This window comes from Aptenodytes patagonicus, chromosome Z, assembly GCF_965638725.1.
Source record: "Aptenodytes patagonicus chromosome Z, bAptPat1.pri.cur, whole genome shotgun sequence".
In the NCBI taxonomy this organism is placed as follows: domain Eukaryota; kingdom Metazoa; phylum Chordata; class Aves; order Sphenisciformes; family Spheniscidae; genus Aptenodytes; species Aptenodytes patagonicus.
In genome coordinates, this window is record NC_134982.1 from 39364847 (window position 1) to 39384106 (window position 19260).

A 19260-nucleotide genomic window follows, 5' to 3' on the forward strand; every position below is an offset into this window, starting at 1 on the left:
AAAAGCATCAGAAATACTGAATCCTTATAAGAACAAGTACTTAGAAAATCTTAAACCATAAAGATGTCATCAGTGAAAGAATTACAGTGAAATCTCACAGACTGTTTCAACATTGGTATTCTTGTAAATGTATAAAAGACTAGTTTGAAATACTTTTGCGAGTTGAGAGTTCTGGAGATTTTGATTAAGACTTTCCATGAAGGTTTGAACTTTTTCCTTTTTTAACTTATTGTTCAGATATTTAAAATATTCCCAGCTGTTCCATTTCCTTGCATGTCAGTCCATCTTGAAGGAGTCAGTTAAAGAGGGATGAAATTCGAAGATCTGTTTGATATTTTAGCTACTCAATAAATATCTGTGTTAAGGTAAGGTAGTAGAAAGAGATAAATAAAGGAGGAACAAAATAATAAATTTTAAATATGTCATGTTCTGTGTCTCCAAATTAAAGTTATTACGTTAGTTATAGAAGTTCATTAGCAAAACTAGTTGAGGTAGAAGCATTGCCTAATTTGGGAGTGAGTGATGAATTTTCTTTAAGTAACAGCAGAAGGATTTCCTGTGCATAGATCATGTCTCTAGAACTTCTTGTGTTTAATGACTTTCTTTTAAGAAAATACTGGGGTTTTTCCCCATGTTTTCAATAAAGAGTAAGACAGTGCTCTTTTTCCTCCTGGGGCTTGTTAGGATGATATTTTTAACCTTCATTAAATTTAAAGCATCCAGCTTTAATGAGTGTGCGGATCTAGAAGTTTCTAAATGTGTTCGAGGTAAACCATGAAATGTAACTTTTTAGAAGTTAATGATCAACAACAACAAAGGTTCTATACATAGATTAGGAAATTATTTAAGACAAGAGATATGGGGAGATTTGAAAGAACTCAGTTGTAGTTGTACCTAGTTGTAATTATTCATAGGTGTCTCTTATCTGAAAGGAAATAGGTTCAGTGTTTCAAACAGGAGAGGTCAATGACATTCCACTAAGACCTGTGTGTCTTATTTTAAAAAGCAAACCAGAAATCCAGAAAATACTTTTATTGTAAAAATGAGATCTTTGGATCTGGAACAAATGCCTAAATTTGCAGTGTAGGTGTATTTTTACAGCAACAGTTGAGGAAGTTTTTAGAAGTGGAAGACTGATGCAAAAAGTGTAGTACACTGTGTACTGGTCTAGTGTAAGACTGTAAGTTGTCTAGTACAGTTGTATTGTTCAGCTGCTATTGTAAAACAACTAAGAGAGTTCCAGCAGGATTATATTGCAATACGTTTTTCTGGGAATGACTGGGATATCGACATCTATCTTTTTATGAAACTGAGCACAGTTATATTCTCTCTCTTATTTGTAGGTGGCATATTTTTTTTCTTGAGTTCCTTGAAAGTAAAGGTTTGCACTGTGGTAGAAGTTAGTACTCTTCAATGTCATGGAAAATGACAGGTTTCAATGTTTTCATAGCATAGGGGGGTAATTCAAAACTTTTTTTTTAAGCTGCAATTTCAGTGATGGCTGCTCTGCTAAATCTCCTGGACAGATGCTGTTGCAGTGAAGTGGCACCTGCCTGTCTAGCATTCTCTGTTTGAAGAGCTTTTTGTGTTGTCCTGTGTAGAGGTGGTACTAGTTAAGACCAACTGGTGCATTTCTGTGGGCACTTGTTCTGCAGGGTGGCAGTCCTCCTTATAGTAGAAGCAAGCTTCTGTTTTTATACAGCTTTGTGTGTGCTAGGCTTTTATATAAAAGACAAAAAAGAAAAAAGACTGAAACGCTTCTCTCCCCCATTCTTTCTCTAATTCCTGAAGATAAAATGCGATAGACTTTTGCTGAGCTAGAAGATGGCCCAATAAAGTTGCTAGGTGCAAAGGCCTTCCCTCCTGGACCACCTGTAGCATAACTTTCCTGCATTGAGATACATGTTTTGTTACCTGCATCTCTATTATGCTTCTTAATAGTTTGCCTTTCTCTGTCCAGAGACAGCCCAGTGGTGAAAGGAAACTCTATTTTTGCCTTAACTGGTCTTGCAGTTGCTGTAGCCAAATACGAAAGCAGCCTTTCCTCAGACACTGAAGGGATGCCTGAGGTGAGTCAATGTCGGAAAGAGATTCTCTACTCTTAGTGGAATATAATGGAGCAATGTGACCAGGTGTTTGGGGGGCTTGTAGTGGATGTGAAACACGTCACATTTTGAAGTTCAAACTTCACCCTGCTCAGTGAATGCCATTTGGTAGCTGCTGTGTGATATATACGAAAGCAGTCAGAGTATGTAGGCGCCTTCTCACAAGAAACATAATGACTTGTTATTATTTTGTTGATTTATTTGTTGATTTTGACAGATGAGATAGAGGTCTGGTGGACACCGAAACCCAGCCAGCCTCTTTTCTCATCGTTTTTGCTTTCACTGAGCAGTACCTGATCAAAAGTAGTGTCTGAAGGGTCAGCATTGGCAAGTAAATCGTGCTACTTACTGTACATAAGAATGACAAAATAATCTCATTCCTGATGGATCATAAGCTGGAACATCAGCTGATAAGCTTCTGTTCAGGTACGTAGGACCTGATTTAAGAAAAAATAACAATTAATATTTGGGTTTGATTTTTGCAGACTGAACCTGATTTTCTTCCCACAAAACACTGGATTTCTATGGTCACAGAGACCCTCTTTAGTATTGTGAATAGCCGCTATCACCCTAAAGGTCAAGTCTTCCCATGGTTCTACCAGGTACGTGTTGTGGTGTTAAAGGCAAGAGAATATATCTGTATTTCATACCTGGAGTTCTTAGTGTGGAGTTTCCAGGTTCTGTTTGCCCTATAGTAGTTGTAATATAGAAGAATCAAAACTTTTCTTGCTTTTGTTCTTTTTCTTTCATTGTGTTTTCTGCTTATATTTGGGTTTGCCTTGACTTTTTGTCTTTATTACCGAAATAGTAAAAACCACATGTGAGGATACATGAATGAAGGAAATCTTAAACACAAAAAACCCCCTTCAAAACCTAGAATATTTAGCATGTATGTACAAAACAAAACCTTCTAATGTGAACAGACTCTCCTCAGACCACACTATCAACCTCCTCAGTGATTCTGACACCATTCCTCACGGCTCTGAAATGCGTACTTTCTCAAAATCTAATAGTTATGGAGCCGGTGATTCTTATTTTACAGTACCTCTTAAACCCCTGAGGGCCAGTAGAAGTTGTATCATATGTGCTTGCAGTGTGATAACCAACCTGAAATTCTCAAGCCGTGTAAGTATTGGGCAGTTCTTAAGTAGGACCTGGAGATGGACTGAAAGCTCAGTATAGACCTTAAGGAATAGGTATTGCGAACTCTTGACTATCTGTGGTCAAAATGACCAGGTTGGAGATTATTTGTGTCATGGATGCAGAAGGGAACTTGGGTCCTACAAGGCCAAATACTAGCCTGCTAATGTATCATAATGTTTTCTAACCGGAACTTCATTAACTGCATTCATGAACTGCGTTTAGTCCAGTAGTGAGATGTTAGCATTAAGAGTTGAAAATTAGTGATGGACCTGAGTCAGCTCTGGCATATGACCCCCGTCATCACAGATAGGGGACATAGATCACCAAATCAAATGTAGTGTTAAATAAACGCTAGACTGGTTGGACATAAGGAGATTCAACTACTTGGTTGGCACTAGCAGTTCTTTCCGAATTGTTCTGTGACTCCTGCCTTTGAAAATAATGCTGTTTAAAAAAGGTGGTTTTGAGATGGAACAATGTGACAATGTTTCATTTCTAAAATCCACTCTGTCTAAAAAAAAAAAAACAAAACAAAACTTACGCTTGTAAAATTCTAAGGCACACAATAGAAATCACTGTCTTGCAGAGTGCCTTGCATCCTGATGGGATTTTTTTCTTTTCCTTTTCAGAGTTGCATGTGGAAGTTGATAAATATACATTAGGCTATTACTTACAATCAGTCCATTGCTTTATGAGTAGAGGTAGCTGTGTGGATTTTACCTTTCAAAATGGAAAGGAATTAAAAACCTTTGTAGGGGATTTTTCTTCTAGAAAACATCTCTACTGGTTATCTTGCAAGATCTCATGATACTTTGTCATCCTATGTGTGATGCTTTTAAGGTAGTGCTTTTTCCAACTCACTGAATTCTTGGTGTGTTATAATTACAGAAGTACATTAACATCATGGCTGGTTTCTGTTTGCCCTTCTGATCACGCCACTAGATATTTTAACAAGGAAGGTGAAAACTAAAATAGACCAATGTATTTATGTGCAGACTAGCTGTTAAATTCTAGTTGCACCCTGTCTTATCCTTTGTTTACAGTTTCATACTTAACAATCTTATTTACGCTTAGAAATTATATTCTCAGTTACCCTAGTTTTAAGCTGCTTACAAGGTAAGGTAAATGGAAAAGTTACCATAGGCAATTCCATGAAATACTGTTTATTGCCAGATTGCAACACATCTGTGCTTCTGTTTGCTGTATGGGTATTTATTTTAAATTCCTAAAGTGCTGAGTGTTACTACCTGGAAAGGAATTTTATTTCCCTCCCCCAAGAGGAAAAGAAAAAAAAAATCTTTTTTATGTTTTTCTAGAAATCCTATTCAGGTGAAAATACTGCTAGTATTATAGCTCGTTCCTGTGCGGCTACTGCTTTGTCTCTCCTGGTGCCAGTTTTCATTGTATCATGCAAGGAGAAGGTTGAGGAGGTCCTGAATATGCTGACTAACAGGTTACCTGGGAAACCAAATGCTGATGAGTCTCAAGCTGTTCAAATCCACATGGGCCTCGGTCTGGGGATGTTCATCTCACGTTTATATGAAGAAAAAGTCAGGTAAGTATTACAATATGTAATGCAGGTGTGCAAATAACTTCCTTCTTTTTCCTGCATGTGGCCTTAAGTTCTGAGGAATTAAAGTATTTACAAGTCATAGGCAAATGATTCTTGAGGGGCTTTGCAACGTTTCTTAAAAGGTGTCTTTTATTACTAATCTTCACCACCCACCCCCACAGTGCTATCCTGGATATTTTGCCATTCTTTCAGGATGAATGATTAATTTTCATAATATCCTAAGGTACATGTGCAAGGCATTCGGCTAGAAGAGTCACACATATGCTTTTAAAGGGGACTAGCTGCCCTAGGAGATTTAAGTGTAAAAGAATTCACAGTTCTCATCAGTTCTTTTCTAAGCGGTGTTCTGGACACTGGATAGTGTCCACTTACATCATGTGAGTTACACATATGGGGATGGAGCGACAACAGAAGTAGTGTAATGAGCTGCCTTTGAGGTGTGCTGTTACAGCTATGTTGGCAGCAAAGAGATGTTCTGAAGTTGGTAGAAAATGCCTCCTTTACAGAAGGCTTGGCCCCAGTTTGCAAATTTCCAATGATTCCAGAGAAATTAAGACGTAGGTTTGGCTTTATACTCCTCAAACTTCTTGACTACTAGGGTTTCTGTCTGCTTGTATACCCATAATAAATGTTTAATTGGTGCACAAGCACAGGTATCAAACAGGTTTGGCTGGCAGTTGTTAATTTGCTCAGTGAAGCTAATGTTTCTGACGCACCTGCCTGTGTTAAAACACTGTGCAGCATTGCTGTGTTCTAATCTTCGTGTTTTGGTCTCTTGATGCCTTGCTGCCTCTGACTCAGCCACATAATTTGGGCATGGGCTGTCCCTGAATGATTAGTCAGTAGTGACAACTGAGCTACACACAAGCATTAAAAGGCTTTTAACGAGAATGATGTTACATCAGCTTGGTATTTTGGACTATCTGAATCTTTATTTTGGGGTTTTGGGTTTTGTCTTTTTGTTTGGTGAGGGGTGTTGAAATTACTAAATTTATCTAAAAATTTCTTATGGACTATATCAGTTTTACTCTTCCACTGCCCTGCATAATTTCAAAGATTAATTTCACACATTCTTCCAAGCATTGGCTTGCAACAACAGCAAAACCTGTAAGGATGTAGCTATAGCTAATATCAAATCATAGAGTTAGTTTGCATTAAAGGTGTCTTGTTCATTAAGAAGACCGTGTACATGTTTTGTAAGAGGGGACTCCCTATGACATCTTTGGAGTGAGATGTAAATGCTTCCTTTTTTATCAATAAGTTAGACAAAGAGATGGAGAGAGAGATTTACGGATCTAATATCTTAATGTCATGAATTTTCAGCTTATAAATAGTTACAGGTCTAGCTGAAATCATGTTCTATCAGTATCCTCCTCCTGCTGTCAGGCATGTTTTACAAATCCTGGGTGCTGGGTTTCTTTCTGGGTGTTGTAGCAATAATGGTTGCCAGTTAAGGTCTGAATACATTTTTATTATTTGTATATGAGTATGTTTATATGAATGTGTCACAAATGACCAGTCATACAGTTATTGCTTACAGACTAGTATGAGAACCTGTTACAGCAAGAAAAGAACTCTATTTACTGGCACATTCATTCTTAGCAGGAGGTTTAGTATCCTGTATGATTTAAAGAGCAGAGCTGCATTTTGGATTTTTTTGTTTCTGTTTTGTTTTGTTTTTCTAGTGATGTACCCGGTCAACAGATGAACTTAGTTCTAATGAAGTCCCTGGATGCGCTAGAAGACTGTTGTTTTGACACCAGTCTGGAGTACAAGTGAGTTTCCTTCATTGCTGATGATGATACCTTGTTTTATTTTGAGCTCCACCTTTTTAATTCATGCTTTTATTCCATAATTCTACACAGAAGAGTATAAGGATAGGATAAGGAGACAGCCTGTTCTGAGTACTTCTATAGAATTACCAACTCGTGCAGGCTGGCAAGGACCTTCAGAGGTCCACATCCCTCCACAAAACAGACTCAGCCATGGTCTTGGACTACATTGCCCAAGGCTCTACTGTCAGGGTTTGAAACCCCCAGGACTGGAGACAGCATAACGTCTCTGGGCCCTGCCTCCGCTTTTGGGCTGTCCTTATGTCTGTGTGAATGTCTGATGTTTCAGCTTATGCCTGCTACCTCTTGGCCTCCCACCATACAAGAGCCCAGCTACATCTCCTCAATCCTTTCCTGTCAGTGCTGGAGATGCTGTTGAGTGCCCCCAAAGCCATCCCTCTCACAGATGAACCAGCTGTGGCCCCACGGCCTTTGCTCTCAGGGCAAGGGCTCCAGCCTCACTGCCTCAGTAGCCTCCCATGAACTTATTCCAGTTTTGTCAGTGTCTTTCCTGCATTCAGAGCAGTATTCCAGGTGTGTTGGTGAGTACAGAGTAGAGGGGTGATCCTTCCCCTGGCTCTCATGGCTGTGTCCTGCTCATGCTGCCCGTGCACTGCTGGTCCTCATTGCTGCCTGGGTGCGTGTCTGGCCCCCGTTCAGTTTGCTGCCCACCAGTGCCCATGGCTGTTCCCAGGAGCTGACACCCATCCCCTCTGGTCCCAGCCTGTCTGTTGCCAGGTACAGGACTGTGAGTTGGTGGTTGTTGAATTTCAGGATGTTCCTGCTGGTTTATTCCTCTGTGTACCATCTCTTCTAAGTGAGTGTGTCCATAAATATATATATATATACAAAATACTTTATATATGAACATATATAAGTGTATGCATATGTGCATATATCTAACACACACATACATGCACAGGTTTTTTTCCATACAGTCCCTAATGCAAGGTGAAAAGAAGCAATGACCACCCAACTGCTAATGCCTGCCAACCCACAAGTAAAAACCTTGGGCATGTATGGAGAACCACACAGTCTTGCTCACAGGCAGTGGGAAGATATCAGCAGTTCTAGGAGCAGGGTTGCTCATCTTACCATTCATTAATGAAAGATGTTTTTGAAAGTCCTTCCTTGGTGCTCTTGGGTGTTTGCCAAGGTGTTCAATGAAGTCTAGCCGCTTCTGTGTTGGAGCCTGTTACTGGAATGTGCATGTGTGTGCAATACAGTGTGAGCTCCGGGAGCAGCTGCCTCACATGGCTTATTTATCTGGGAGAGCCAGGCTGTTCATTTAACAGCTGTGGATGGCATGTTGAATATTGAGTAAAGCAAATATATTTCATTTAACCACCTGAGGTTATGCTTCAGGTGTCCCAAAGAGAGGAGCAGTCCACCAGCAGGGCAAGAAATTATTGAAAGGTGTTGCACAATTACTAGCATTGGCAAACCTGGAATAATTGAACAGTAAAACACGTGTCAGTTACCATTAAACAACTAATAGAACATAGTAGTATGTGTCTTCCACAGTAGTCATTTCCCTTTTAAATAAGGGAAAGAACTGCAGTATGTTGAGTGCCTCAGTGTGGGTGCGTAGGGTTTTATTTGATTTTGAACATTATTCTGCCCAGCTCTTTCCTGTTCAAAGGAAACGGAGCAATAATTGCTGTTTGCCTTTGCCCTCCTCTTCTCCAGTGGACCTTCTGAAGAGCTGTGATGGGTCACAGTTGCACACCATTGGGCTGTCAACCTGTATAGCCTAGTCAGGATTTGGGTTGCCTCTGGAGTGGCGCAGGGTGAGACACATGGCGCACAGGGGGCTCTATCAGCTGCATCACTTTGTTACACCTGTTGCTGCTTGTTTGTGCAACCTATTACTAGCTGGAGATACGTGCCTCACAGAAGAGCCAAAGCAGACTTCTCTGGCAGCAAGAGGTTGCCAGGAGAATATGAAACTATGGTAAGCAGGAGAGGGAAGATAGAAGGGTGGGTAGTTTTTCACGCTGGGTGTAATGGCTACATTTTTTAAACGTTAATGGTAAGTTGGTGTCTAGCGTGAGCACTCTTGGTGAGCAAAGGTGTAATGTAAAGCTGTAAATGTTGCAGACTTGTCCAAGTTTGGCAGTTGTTCACTTTTAAACTGCTATTCCAAAGCAAGGGCCTTTCCAGCCTTTTCATCCAGTATGATAGGCATGGCCAACAACTGTGGGATGTAAGCGTTACATTGACCTTTTCATCAGCGTTTCACCTGTGCTAAACCAGCGATTCTCTTTTTCCATTAAAATAGGTTGCAAGTTTTTTGACGGTAGGTATATTATGCAGTACAGATGCGGAAGGATAGAGTTCCCTTTTTTCTGAATCCCAGCAGTAATCATATCCCCTCCTGCCGCTGCTCTGAGGTTACACGGGGCCGGGGGGTCTCCCGGTACAGCCCGTCGCCCTGCGGGGCGCGGGGAGCTCCGCGGGCCGCCGCCGGGCCGGGGCTGTCCGGGCTCATGCTGCCCCCTAGCGGAATGCGGGGGCCCCCCGCAGCCTGCCGGCCCCCCCGCACCCACCTTGTGCGATGTGGCATGCCTCCTGATTGTTTTAGAAAATGTGCCTCTCTGCTCAGTAACGCGCTTCTCGGGGTCTTAAGTGAGGCATTTCACACACTGAAGGACGTTATCGAGAAGGAGAGGGTTTTGCTGAATTTTTGGTCTGTTTTGTTTATCTACCTTGAGTGTCTAGATAAGAAAGTGGTTTATCAATGCCTGTCCCATGCAAACTGGAGATCACACAACCACGCTTCCTTGATCATGTCAGCCTTGATAGGAATGTTGTTTTTATATTCTTCATTTAATTAGGAGAATTCTCTTTTTAAAAGGGGGGGTGGGTGGGAATGAAGAAAACGGAGTTGCTTTCAATAAGCAGTAAGAATCTTTCCCTGAGCCGGTGCTTTACCTTGGTGAGAGTGCAGTTACCTTCCATAAGAATCTCTATGTTTGTGTAAATTGCATAAAATACTCTAAACTTGAAGTTTCCTCTCAGAAAAGGTCTCTGTGAGAATAATGCTCGTAAATCAGTACTCTCATTTTTTTTTTCTTGTGTGGTTATGACAGATAAAAGTGAAACTCATAATCTTTTAAAGGGGGAAAAACATTTCAGATTGTTAAGCATGTTAATATGATGCTTCTTCAGTTTTTAACTGAAACATAGTTTCATAGATTGCAGAGCCTTAGGAGCTTTGCAGTTACTCCTGATTTTAAATGGAATGCACTCAGACATTATCAAGACATCTGTGAGTGGACCTTAAATCTGCCCTTGCGTTAGACAGAAACTGAAATAATACACCACTTGATACACTTGATACACAATGATACACCACTTTTCAGTGTACACATGTATGGAAAATGTGTATGACGGGTGATTTAGACAGTTCTTTATGCTACTGGGTTTTGTGAGACTTACTGATTACAGAAGCTATATAACAGCCCATTTTTTCTCCCAAGCCTGACTTACATAGAGCATAGATTCAGCAAGCATGTACATTCATGGCTGTTAACTTTTCCAGTTATTCATGTAGATTATATTCAATAGATTTTTGTCAGATCAACCTCAGTGTACTGGGGAAAAATAATAAATAAATAATTACCAAAAAAAAAAAAATCAAAGGCAGGGTTCCAGTTGTCATGGTACAGCATACGGGTAACAAACATAGCAGTACATATGGCCCCTGTATTGGAAGGTTTTGCTTCCCCCCACTCCCCTTCCCCGCCTTCCTGCAAACAAAGAAGAACATGTGTTGAAGATTGGGTTAACTCCGACCTTTTGAAAGTTTTGCGTGTGAAAAGTTTTTGAGAATATCAAGGGGCAGCAGAGTTTTCTGGCTTGCCTTGTTACATTTCCCATATTGAGGATGAATTCTACAAGATCTTTGCAAATACGGCTTTTTGTGTAAAGTTATTGCATGGCAGAACTAGCTTGCATCTGTAAGAATTAATATTGGAGAAATATTGAGCAAATGATAAATGCTGATACATGTTGAGTAAAGATGTGATAAAGAGCAAATTGTTATGAAACTTGAAATACACAGTATCCTTCCTTCAAATTGCTGTGTGGAGCATTAAACTGACTTGCTTTTTATGGAGTTTTTTGCAAGGTCAATAGCTGTTTGATTTGACTTTAAGGCGTTTTCAATCAAAACTGTCATCAAACTTTTATGTTGTTTTTAAAGAAACCTGTCAAACTCCACTGACCTCAGTATTATCAGGAAAATACCAGTTTTCCTTCATCCTAAAATACAAACCTTTTACTTTGTTTCATGATTTGTTCATTAAGTCCTTCATTCTGTGATGTGATGGTCTGTACTGCCCTGTACGCTGCCAAGTTACATTATTGAGAAAAATGACAGTAGATTCAAGGATGAGTCATGACAGTGCAGTATGTCTGATGCACTGGCAGTAAAACACTTAAAATGTGCTGGGACATCTGAGATATCATGTGGATGAAGTCCACTTAAATATTAATTTTATGTAGATCACGAACAAGGTGGCCAAGTGAAAACAATTGCTAGTTACAAAAAGGAGAGCAGAGGGGGTGAAGTTTTACCCTTTCTTCAGTCCCCACCTATGTTTTGGGTCTTTGCTAAGAGTCGACAACAAAAAATTGCAGCTCTAATTAGGAACTTTGTTTTCTTTCTGTGTATTTTTGTCAACAAGCAATAGTGTGAAATTGTGTATAGAACTCTTGTGTATAAGCCATGTCCTTATTTTATTGGCTGTTCATGAATTCAGATATGCCAGTTACTTAAATGTTCATTCCAAATGTTTGTTTCACCTTCTTTGCTGGAAAAAGAAGACACCACTGCCAAGACACCACTCTGAGTCTTCTAGACATGCTTATCATCATCATCCCCAGTTGCTGAAAAACATTAGCTTATAAATATGACTGAAGTTGTTCTCAGAAGTTTCTTTTTTCACTTAGCTGAGTAAAAGCAGTAACTCTTCCCATTTTTAAGTTGGATAGCAGAAGCTTAGAAGTATGCCTAAGATCCTAGCCACGTTCGTTTGACTGCTCGCTACATGCAGTGTCTGTCACTGGCATGCTCAGGGAGATGGGCGAGGGGAAAAAAATCTTCATCTTCAGATAAGAGCTGTTTCTTTAAGCTATTGTGTATGTGTGCCAGTGAGAGATCACCTTCAGAGCAGTGAGTATGTGCTATGCTTTTAGTATCTTATGATGGCAGCCAGAACTGTTTGTGAATTTTCTGACAAAACTTTTCAGTATTATGACTGATGACCTGTGGAAACTGAAACTTGTTGTGGGAGTACAGGTGCTGAATTTAGTAAGAGTTCTCTGGTCCAGAATGGAATTTCTGGTCAAATCTGAAAAAGAGCCAGAGACCGTGAAGCTGTTCGTGCCAGCTGCCCTAGTAAATTATGTATTTTGAAGCTATGTTCTTCTTGCTGCAATTTTAAGTATCCTCAGCATCAAACTGTTAGTTGTGCTGGATATGTCTGCCCTGTTGAGGCTGGTCCACTGTTGCATATGCGTATTTTAGTACATATGGGTTAGCATGTGTATTTGACACTCATGTTCTGAAATCCAGGTGAATACCTTAATCTGTACAGCCCTCTTAGCCGCTCTCTGGCTCAATCACTAATTTCATTATTTTTGCAAACTGGAACACCTCTTGCAGGAGTCTGAGAGCAACAAACCCTAATACTAAGGGTGTTGCAGTGGACCTGCAATTAGTGTGTTTAACTAGGATATCAGAGTTTGGGATATCAGTATAAATCAGATGTAGAAGTTTGTATCCATACTTCCTTCATACTAGTTGATGTGCTTGTTGATGGGGCTGTTGGTTCTTCAGGGGCAGAAGGAATAATGAGGCTGGATGTGTAGGACTTATTATCTTAAACGCACATTTTCTTCTTACGCCCTTCTTTCATCTTGTATCTCCCGAAAAGCACCACCTATGTGTGAAATAAAAACCATTTGTAAAAGTGACTGGGGTAAGTAATTATCCACAGGCCTAGTTATCAGGCAAGACCAAGAGGTCTTTTTGCTCAGCAACCCATGCTGGGGTGAAAAGAGAGTTCAGAGCAGCCAAAGCATACTTAATCCTTTTTCTTTTTTCTTCCCTTTAAGCACTGGATGTATTTTGGGAGTAGGACTTGTTCTTTCACTTATGAGTCACAGTAGCCAAACAGAATCGCGAGTGCATGTTTCCGCTTCATTGCGAAAACTCTGCAAATACCTGGACAGCAGTGAGGACCAAAGCAGATGGGTCCAGGAGGTATGACCTATTCTATCGCAAATTTTAAATGTTCCTTTTACTGTGTTGCCTCCCTTTAGTAACTATAGACTTTTTACTGAAGCTTTGTATCTGTAGTACTGGAATGCCTGGTTTCTATTATTTCTTTCACAATATATGGTTTTATATCTGCTGAAGAAAACAATAATAATAATAATAGAATAACCTGTAATGCTGCACAAACATTAAGAAACTGCCTGAAAAGATAACAGACATCATTGTTTAAAGTGCTTCTTTAATTCCTTAACCTCAAATTAAATTGTTGAAAGTTGGGTCCTGAGTAACTGTGGATATGGGTCTCTTATATACAGCTGTTTACTGCTCATCTGATCTACTAGAAAGCAGACAGCAGGTTACACTCAGATTACCTTAATGGTAATACTTCCTCCTTCAGTATGCCTTCTGTTTCCTTTGAAAGCTGCTGTCACTAGCTAGTGTGAATCTTGCACTTGTGAATGCTGCTATGGCCCCATTTGCTCTTCTCTTTATAACTGTGTTTTGAAGACTTAAACTGAGCTCTGCTAAGGTTGAACATGCATTTCAATTTATTTTGCCAAGATATGTCCTGTAAGTTTTGAAGTGGTCCGTGCACTAAGTCTATAACCTTGTTGAGGTAAAACTTGGGAAGGGAAACTGATGAAATTGGACGAGTTTACAACAGAAAACAAGAATCGGAATAAGCAGGTGTTTTGCACACAAAAAGCAACGCTGTATCTGGTGTACGTAAGCCTGCAGCAGCTGAACAGCTGAGTTGCATAATCCTGTTTTTTCTAAGGGGGTTAGCAGAGATTGGTAGTGTTATTCTCTTTCCCCTCTTGGTACTGCTCTGAAAGCTCTTTATTAAAGGTCTTCTTTTATGGAGCTTAATTTTTTTGGCAGTACATATGTGTTGGGGATTAGCCTTTTGCAGTTTATTGTTCATGCATTAAAATGACTTACAGCTATGAAATAATTTATCTCTCCCCAGAGATCTCAAACTGCTTTCCTGAACTTAAATTGCGTTCAATACCGCAACTTCTGAGATGAAAGGCAGCAGCTGTTTAACATCATGAGATAGTTTGGGATGAGAAGCAAAACCTACCCTTTACAATTAAAATCTCTGTAAGGAATCGTACAGATAATTACATGAGTAAAATTTGGCCAGCACCCTAGGATGAATACTACTATATTTGAGATGCACAAGAGGCTCTTTCAGAGCTATAAATGGCTGGGATATAATCCTGTACTTGAGAGGTAACTTTGGCCTGCTGCAGCAGGAGGTACAACCTGAGCATTACTTGCTCCAAGTCAAATTGTTGTCAATCCTGCACATTAGGTAGGTGCTCTCTACTTCCCTTATAGTCATGTGTTGTTCTGTTGCTTAGCTTTGGTACAAAGGAGGTTAAACAGTTGGCACAGTTGCCTTGTTGAAAGTTCAGACTTCCTTATTCTCCACGTCTAAGGCTGAAGAACAGAAAATCGGTGTCGCTTGTGAATCCTTCTGCAAGGACATGAGGCTAGTGTCATGCACTGTGTGTGGGAGTCAATTCTACTACATGCTCCTCTTCTGGCCTTGTGGACCTGCTTGTAGGCCTGATGGGATCACAGCATGTTGTGTATGCTCACATAAATAATGATCAGATACTTGTGTCGAGAAGAATAACTGCATTTGTGTGGAAGATCAGGAGCTTGACCTACATAAAACCAGCAGTACTTCGAAGCTTTAGTTGTATTTGTTTTAGTTGTATTTGTTTAATGTTATCATCAATGAAGAATCTTTCAGAGAGGGAGTAACATCTGAAAGTATAAATCGAAAATATCATGGCTTTTTTTGTCATGCTGGCACGTTGCTCCATGTGCACATTGCTACAGGGAATTTGATCAGACACTGGTTAACAGAATTAAATAATATTTTTTTCAGGTACTTGCCTATTCTGTGGCCTGTTCCTGTGTCTCTGCTTTCAGTGTTGGAATCATTGAAGCAGCTGAGGCTGAGGAGGCCATGAACAAGCTACGGACCTTAGTGGAAAATAATCAGCAGGTCATAATTCAGCATTTGGGCTTTGCTTCAGTTGTGTTTTTCTCTTATCTATTTAATATTGGATGCTGCTTTACCCAGACTGTAACTTCAAGAAAATTATATTGATTTACTTTCAGCATTAACTTTGAGCGTGTTGTGCATGCTATGCAATTACCAAGACTACCACTTGATCCATTGATGCATTGTCTACAAGTGTATAGCAATTACCAGACAGTGAAATAAAAACAGATTTTACATGTTTGATTGCATTTAGAAGCGAAGTTGGTACTTTTGAGTTCTTCATGTCTTTAGTCCCTGCATCCTGCCAATTTTTGTCTCTTTTAGAATGTGTTTCTTTAGATTCTTTTTCTTGGTAGGAAAATATATCTACTGTGCTCTTCTGAATTTTTGCTTTCCCTTAGCCTCCAGACGGTGCATCACAGCCACAACTTCTTCCAGGTGTCTGTTTCATCCCTGGTGTCCTAGGGTTACCCTCTAAAAATGCCAAAAATAATCTCCATATTTCAGCAAGTGTTCTTTTTTGTTAAATGCTTGCCAAAAAAAAAGGGCGGGGGGGGAGAGAAAAAAAAGGCAATCATTTTGAATCGAAGCGTGCTATTACACTGATCAACTGTTTAGAATGTTTATCTGGAAAACAGGAAGTCAGAACAAACTATCTTTGCTACAGCTTTTTATCTTTGTATCAGAAAGTCTGCTCTAAAATAAAGGCTGCAGAGCGATCTATGTGCCAAAGATCAGTATTTAATCTCAGAAAATCCTATGTCACTTGACATGAGAAAATACTTGAAATAAGAAAATACTTGAAATAAGAAAGCATCCAGTATTTTAGACAAAGACATAACGTCTAATTATTGGGAAATAATAAATATTTAAGTAATGTTTCAATAATAAAGATTAAAAAAAAAAATACAGAAACCTTTGGAAGATCTGTTTTTCAGTGTGTCTTTTTCACCTTACCAGACCCATGGTTTTGCTTTAGCTCTGGGTGCAATAGTACATGGATTGTCAGCTTGTGGTCATGGGAAAGCTGAAGACCTGAGTAACAGACTAATGCCAGCCTGGATAAAAATTGTGCTTGCAGAGGTAAAGGAGTTTTAACTCATATCCTCTTTTTTTGCAGGAGGTGGTGTGTGTGTGTGTGATTTTTAAATGAGCAGTAGGGACATAATTTTCCTTGCTTCTGCAGGAGTAATGCTAGGAAAAGTTAGGACTATCTCAACATGCTGTTTGATTGATATTTGGAAGCGAAAATATATCTTTGGACTGTTTGCTAAAGGAAAAAAAAAGTTTCTTTTCTGCTTGGATGATTTATGGAAAATACGTATCTCAATGAGATCTTAATTTGGAGAACTTTACTAATTTGGAACAATATTCAAGGAAAAAATCTAGGTTATTAAATGAAGATGCCTTGTGAAATCAGGTGCTACTTATCAAAATTAGACTAACAGAATGGTGATTATAGTGCCGCAGTTGTTATAATAATTTTAATTTATTTCATTGTAACAAAAATTGCATGTTTGAAATCAAACTCTAAACTTACACATTAAGATTGCAGCTGAAGGTAAAGTATCAATACAGTGTTTCAGAGTTGAATTGCACTGGCATATTTTGTGGAATACAGACTGTGCTAGAAGAAAGTGATTTGTCAGGGAGAAATGCATGATGATTTCAGATTGAGGGGGGAGTTGGCGGAAGCTCCGTATAAAGCCTTTATTCACCAAGAGAGGGATGAATCATCATCCAGCATGCTGGAATCTGACCTGAAAAGGCTGTTGGGATGAGAGGTGTACAAGTGATAGCAGTCATGGTTTTTAAGTTGGAAGAAACAAGTCTTTTGTCCTGCAGTAGTGTTCTGTGACCACATTGACTCACTGATCCTGAATTACACTTCCAGGGTTCTCCAACAATGCAGCGTCTGGCTGCTGTCAGTGGGCTGGTTGCACTGGTGGGCTCTGAAGGAGGCATGATACAGGTGAGAACATGCAAGCAAATGGTACTTCTGTCTCTTTTAGAAATTTGGCTAGAAGCAAGATGGAATGACATCCTCTGCGTCCTTACAACAGTGGTTATATACCAGGGCATCCCATTTATGCAGTAGTGAGTCATGTTGGGTATGAAACAAGCGGGATAGAATTACAATGTGTAAAATGGGGTCTGTCCCATTTTCCCATCACATGGCCCATTTGCAGTGCCATTAGGGAAGAGTGTACAGCCATGTAGGCTTTCTCCTTTTCTTCTCCACTCCCCCACAAAAACGCATGTGTGCAAACATGATCTATCTTTTCAGCACTTGTTCTCTCGTTTGTTGTTTCTTTTCTTCCCTTACAAAATTCACATAACTTTTTTTTTCTTTTTCTCTGGCAGCTGAAATCTGAGAGCATTCAGTCTTCCCAGTTTCAAAGTAAGCTGAATGAAGTCATCAGAACCCTTACACAGGTAAGAAGGTAGCCTCTGTTTCCTGCTTTGGATAATGCACTAGGGTACTGTGACATCTTGCACAAACAGGCCAAATCTGTTTAAAGAAACTTCATAATGTCTGTGTCCAGCTTGAATGAGGCAACGTAGGGAAACTTGTCTAACGGTTTATTGTCTCAACAGATAATCAGTTTTTCAGGGCAGATTGGCCTTCAGACAAATGCAGCAGGACTTTTGGGACGCCTTCATATGTCCTGTTTGTCTTCTACCCAGAGCAGGGCATCCGGTAAGATGCTTTATTATTGCTGCTTAAAGAACATACAGAAGTAGCACCTAGCTAAAAAGGCAGCAAGGGACACATTAGGCAATACAGGCTAGGCATTGCAGCCATATTAAATGACATGACAGACTTTGAATCGGAGACCTCATGGTCCTGTGTGCCAGAGCTAAAGGTTGGAACAGGAAGCAGGAAGCAGTGTTCTAAATAGGATCCCCCCCCGTCTGCTTTTACTTGCAGTATCAAAGTAAGGTTCTAAGTTGTTCTGGTCAAACTTGTATATTGCTTCTGTCTTTATTCTTTTATAGAATAAATTGTAAAGAAGGTTTACACTGCATATGGCACGTGTTTGACAACTACATTATCCATGCCATGCCCTGAGAATCAATTACTCTACTCTGTTTTAGCACTTCCCACTGTATAAAAAAGCCAACTCTGGCTTAAAAACTGGTCCATAACAAGAGCAAGCTGGCTTTTCAAAAGTATTTTTATAGAAGAGATGTTCTCTGGTTAACTGAAGTAAAAAACTGCTGTTCTGTAGCTACTTTCACTGTAGCAGTTAGCACAGAAATTCATATTCTGTCGATACATCATTACTTTCTGGTGTTGTTTCAACATCCATTGGTAAAATAAAGGCAGGATTACACCACTGATGAAATACCAGTAATAGGAGGGAACTAATGAAGTGGAAGCTGTTCACTTCGGTGTGAACCAAGTTGGGAACCAATAATATGAAGTGTAGGTAAACTTCCTCATCACAGAAGAAAGATTCTTGGAGTTTCTACTGTTGTATAATCTTGACACATGTGTCTGAGGTTAGATAGATATGGAATGTCTCTGTTGTATTACACTTTACTAAGCTTTTGAAGCTCTCCCTTTTAAAGCCTGACTCGCAGTGGCTGATACATTTTAAGGAAGTTCTTATCCCTGGCCTTTCAGTTGGTCAATGACTTTGTTTTTTCAGACAGGGCACCTCCCACCAACACAAATGTTTAGCTTTCCTTAAAAGTGGAAAGAACAATGCATCTATCAATAATCTTGTAGTCTAAATGTTGCAGGTCACCTATAGAATTAGTTAGCTCAAACATAGCTCAGTTTGGCCTTTGAATTTACATGGGAGCTGAAGGTTATAGTTTCTGCTGACATGTTTTAGTATATAAACAGTCTTTTCATCTTCACAGTTTCTCCAGATTTTAGCTACTTGCCTGAAAACAGCTTTATCAGGGCAGCCATTGACTTTGCCATTGAAAGTGGAAAGAAAGGTAAGAAGGGATGAAAGTATAGTATCCCTCTGGGAAATTTGTTATGACTATAAAAGGTGATCCTAATAACCCCCTTCTATTTGCTAAGAGAACTTTTCTAAATACTAATTAGAACTTCACTAACGTGGGATATTTAATCTCTGAACAAAAAATCGAATAACACTCAAAAAGATAAGGTAGAATTGTCCTAGTTTCAGCAGGGATAGAGTTAATTTCCTTCCTAGTAGCTGGTACAGTGCTGTGTTTTGGATTTAGGGTGAGAACGATATTGACAACACACCGATGTTTTAGTACTAGTCAAGGACTTTTCAGCTTCCCATGCTCTACCGACTGAGAAGGCTGGA

The 19260-nt window shown here is 39.6% G+C and overlaps 1 protein-coding gene across 2 annotated transcripts in view; it reads left to right on the forward strand.

Moving 5' to 3' along the window:
• FOCAD (focadhesin) overlaps positions 1-19260 on the forward strand; it is a 128608-nt gene that overhangs the window by 95590 nt on the left and 13758 nt on the right. For both annotated transcript variants that reach the window (XM_076361906.1, XM_076361904.1), the window contains 11 exons: positions 1961-2069; positions 2591-2707; positions 4565-4803; positions 6507-6596; positions 12777-12924; positions 14843-14962; positions 15923-16045; positions 16857-16934; positions 17327-17398; positions 17561-17663; positions 18836-18916. In XM_076361906.1, the coding sequence (XP_076218021.1) occupies positions 1961-2069; positions 2591-2707; positions 4565-4803; positions 6507-6596; positions 12777-12924; positions 14843-14962; positions 15923-16045; positions 16857-16934; positions 17327-17398; positions 17561-17663; positions 18836-18916 (1280 nt within the window). The remainder of the gene's footprint in view (positions 1-1960; positions 2070-2590; positions 2708-4564; positions 4804-6506; positions 6597-12776; positions 12925-14842; positions 14963-15922; positions 16046-16856; positions 16935-17326; positions 17399-17560; positions 17664-18835; positions 18917-19260) is intronic.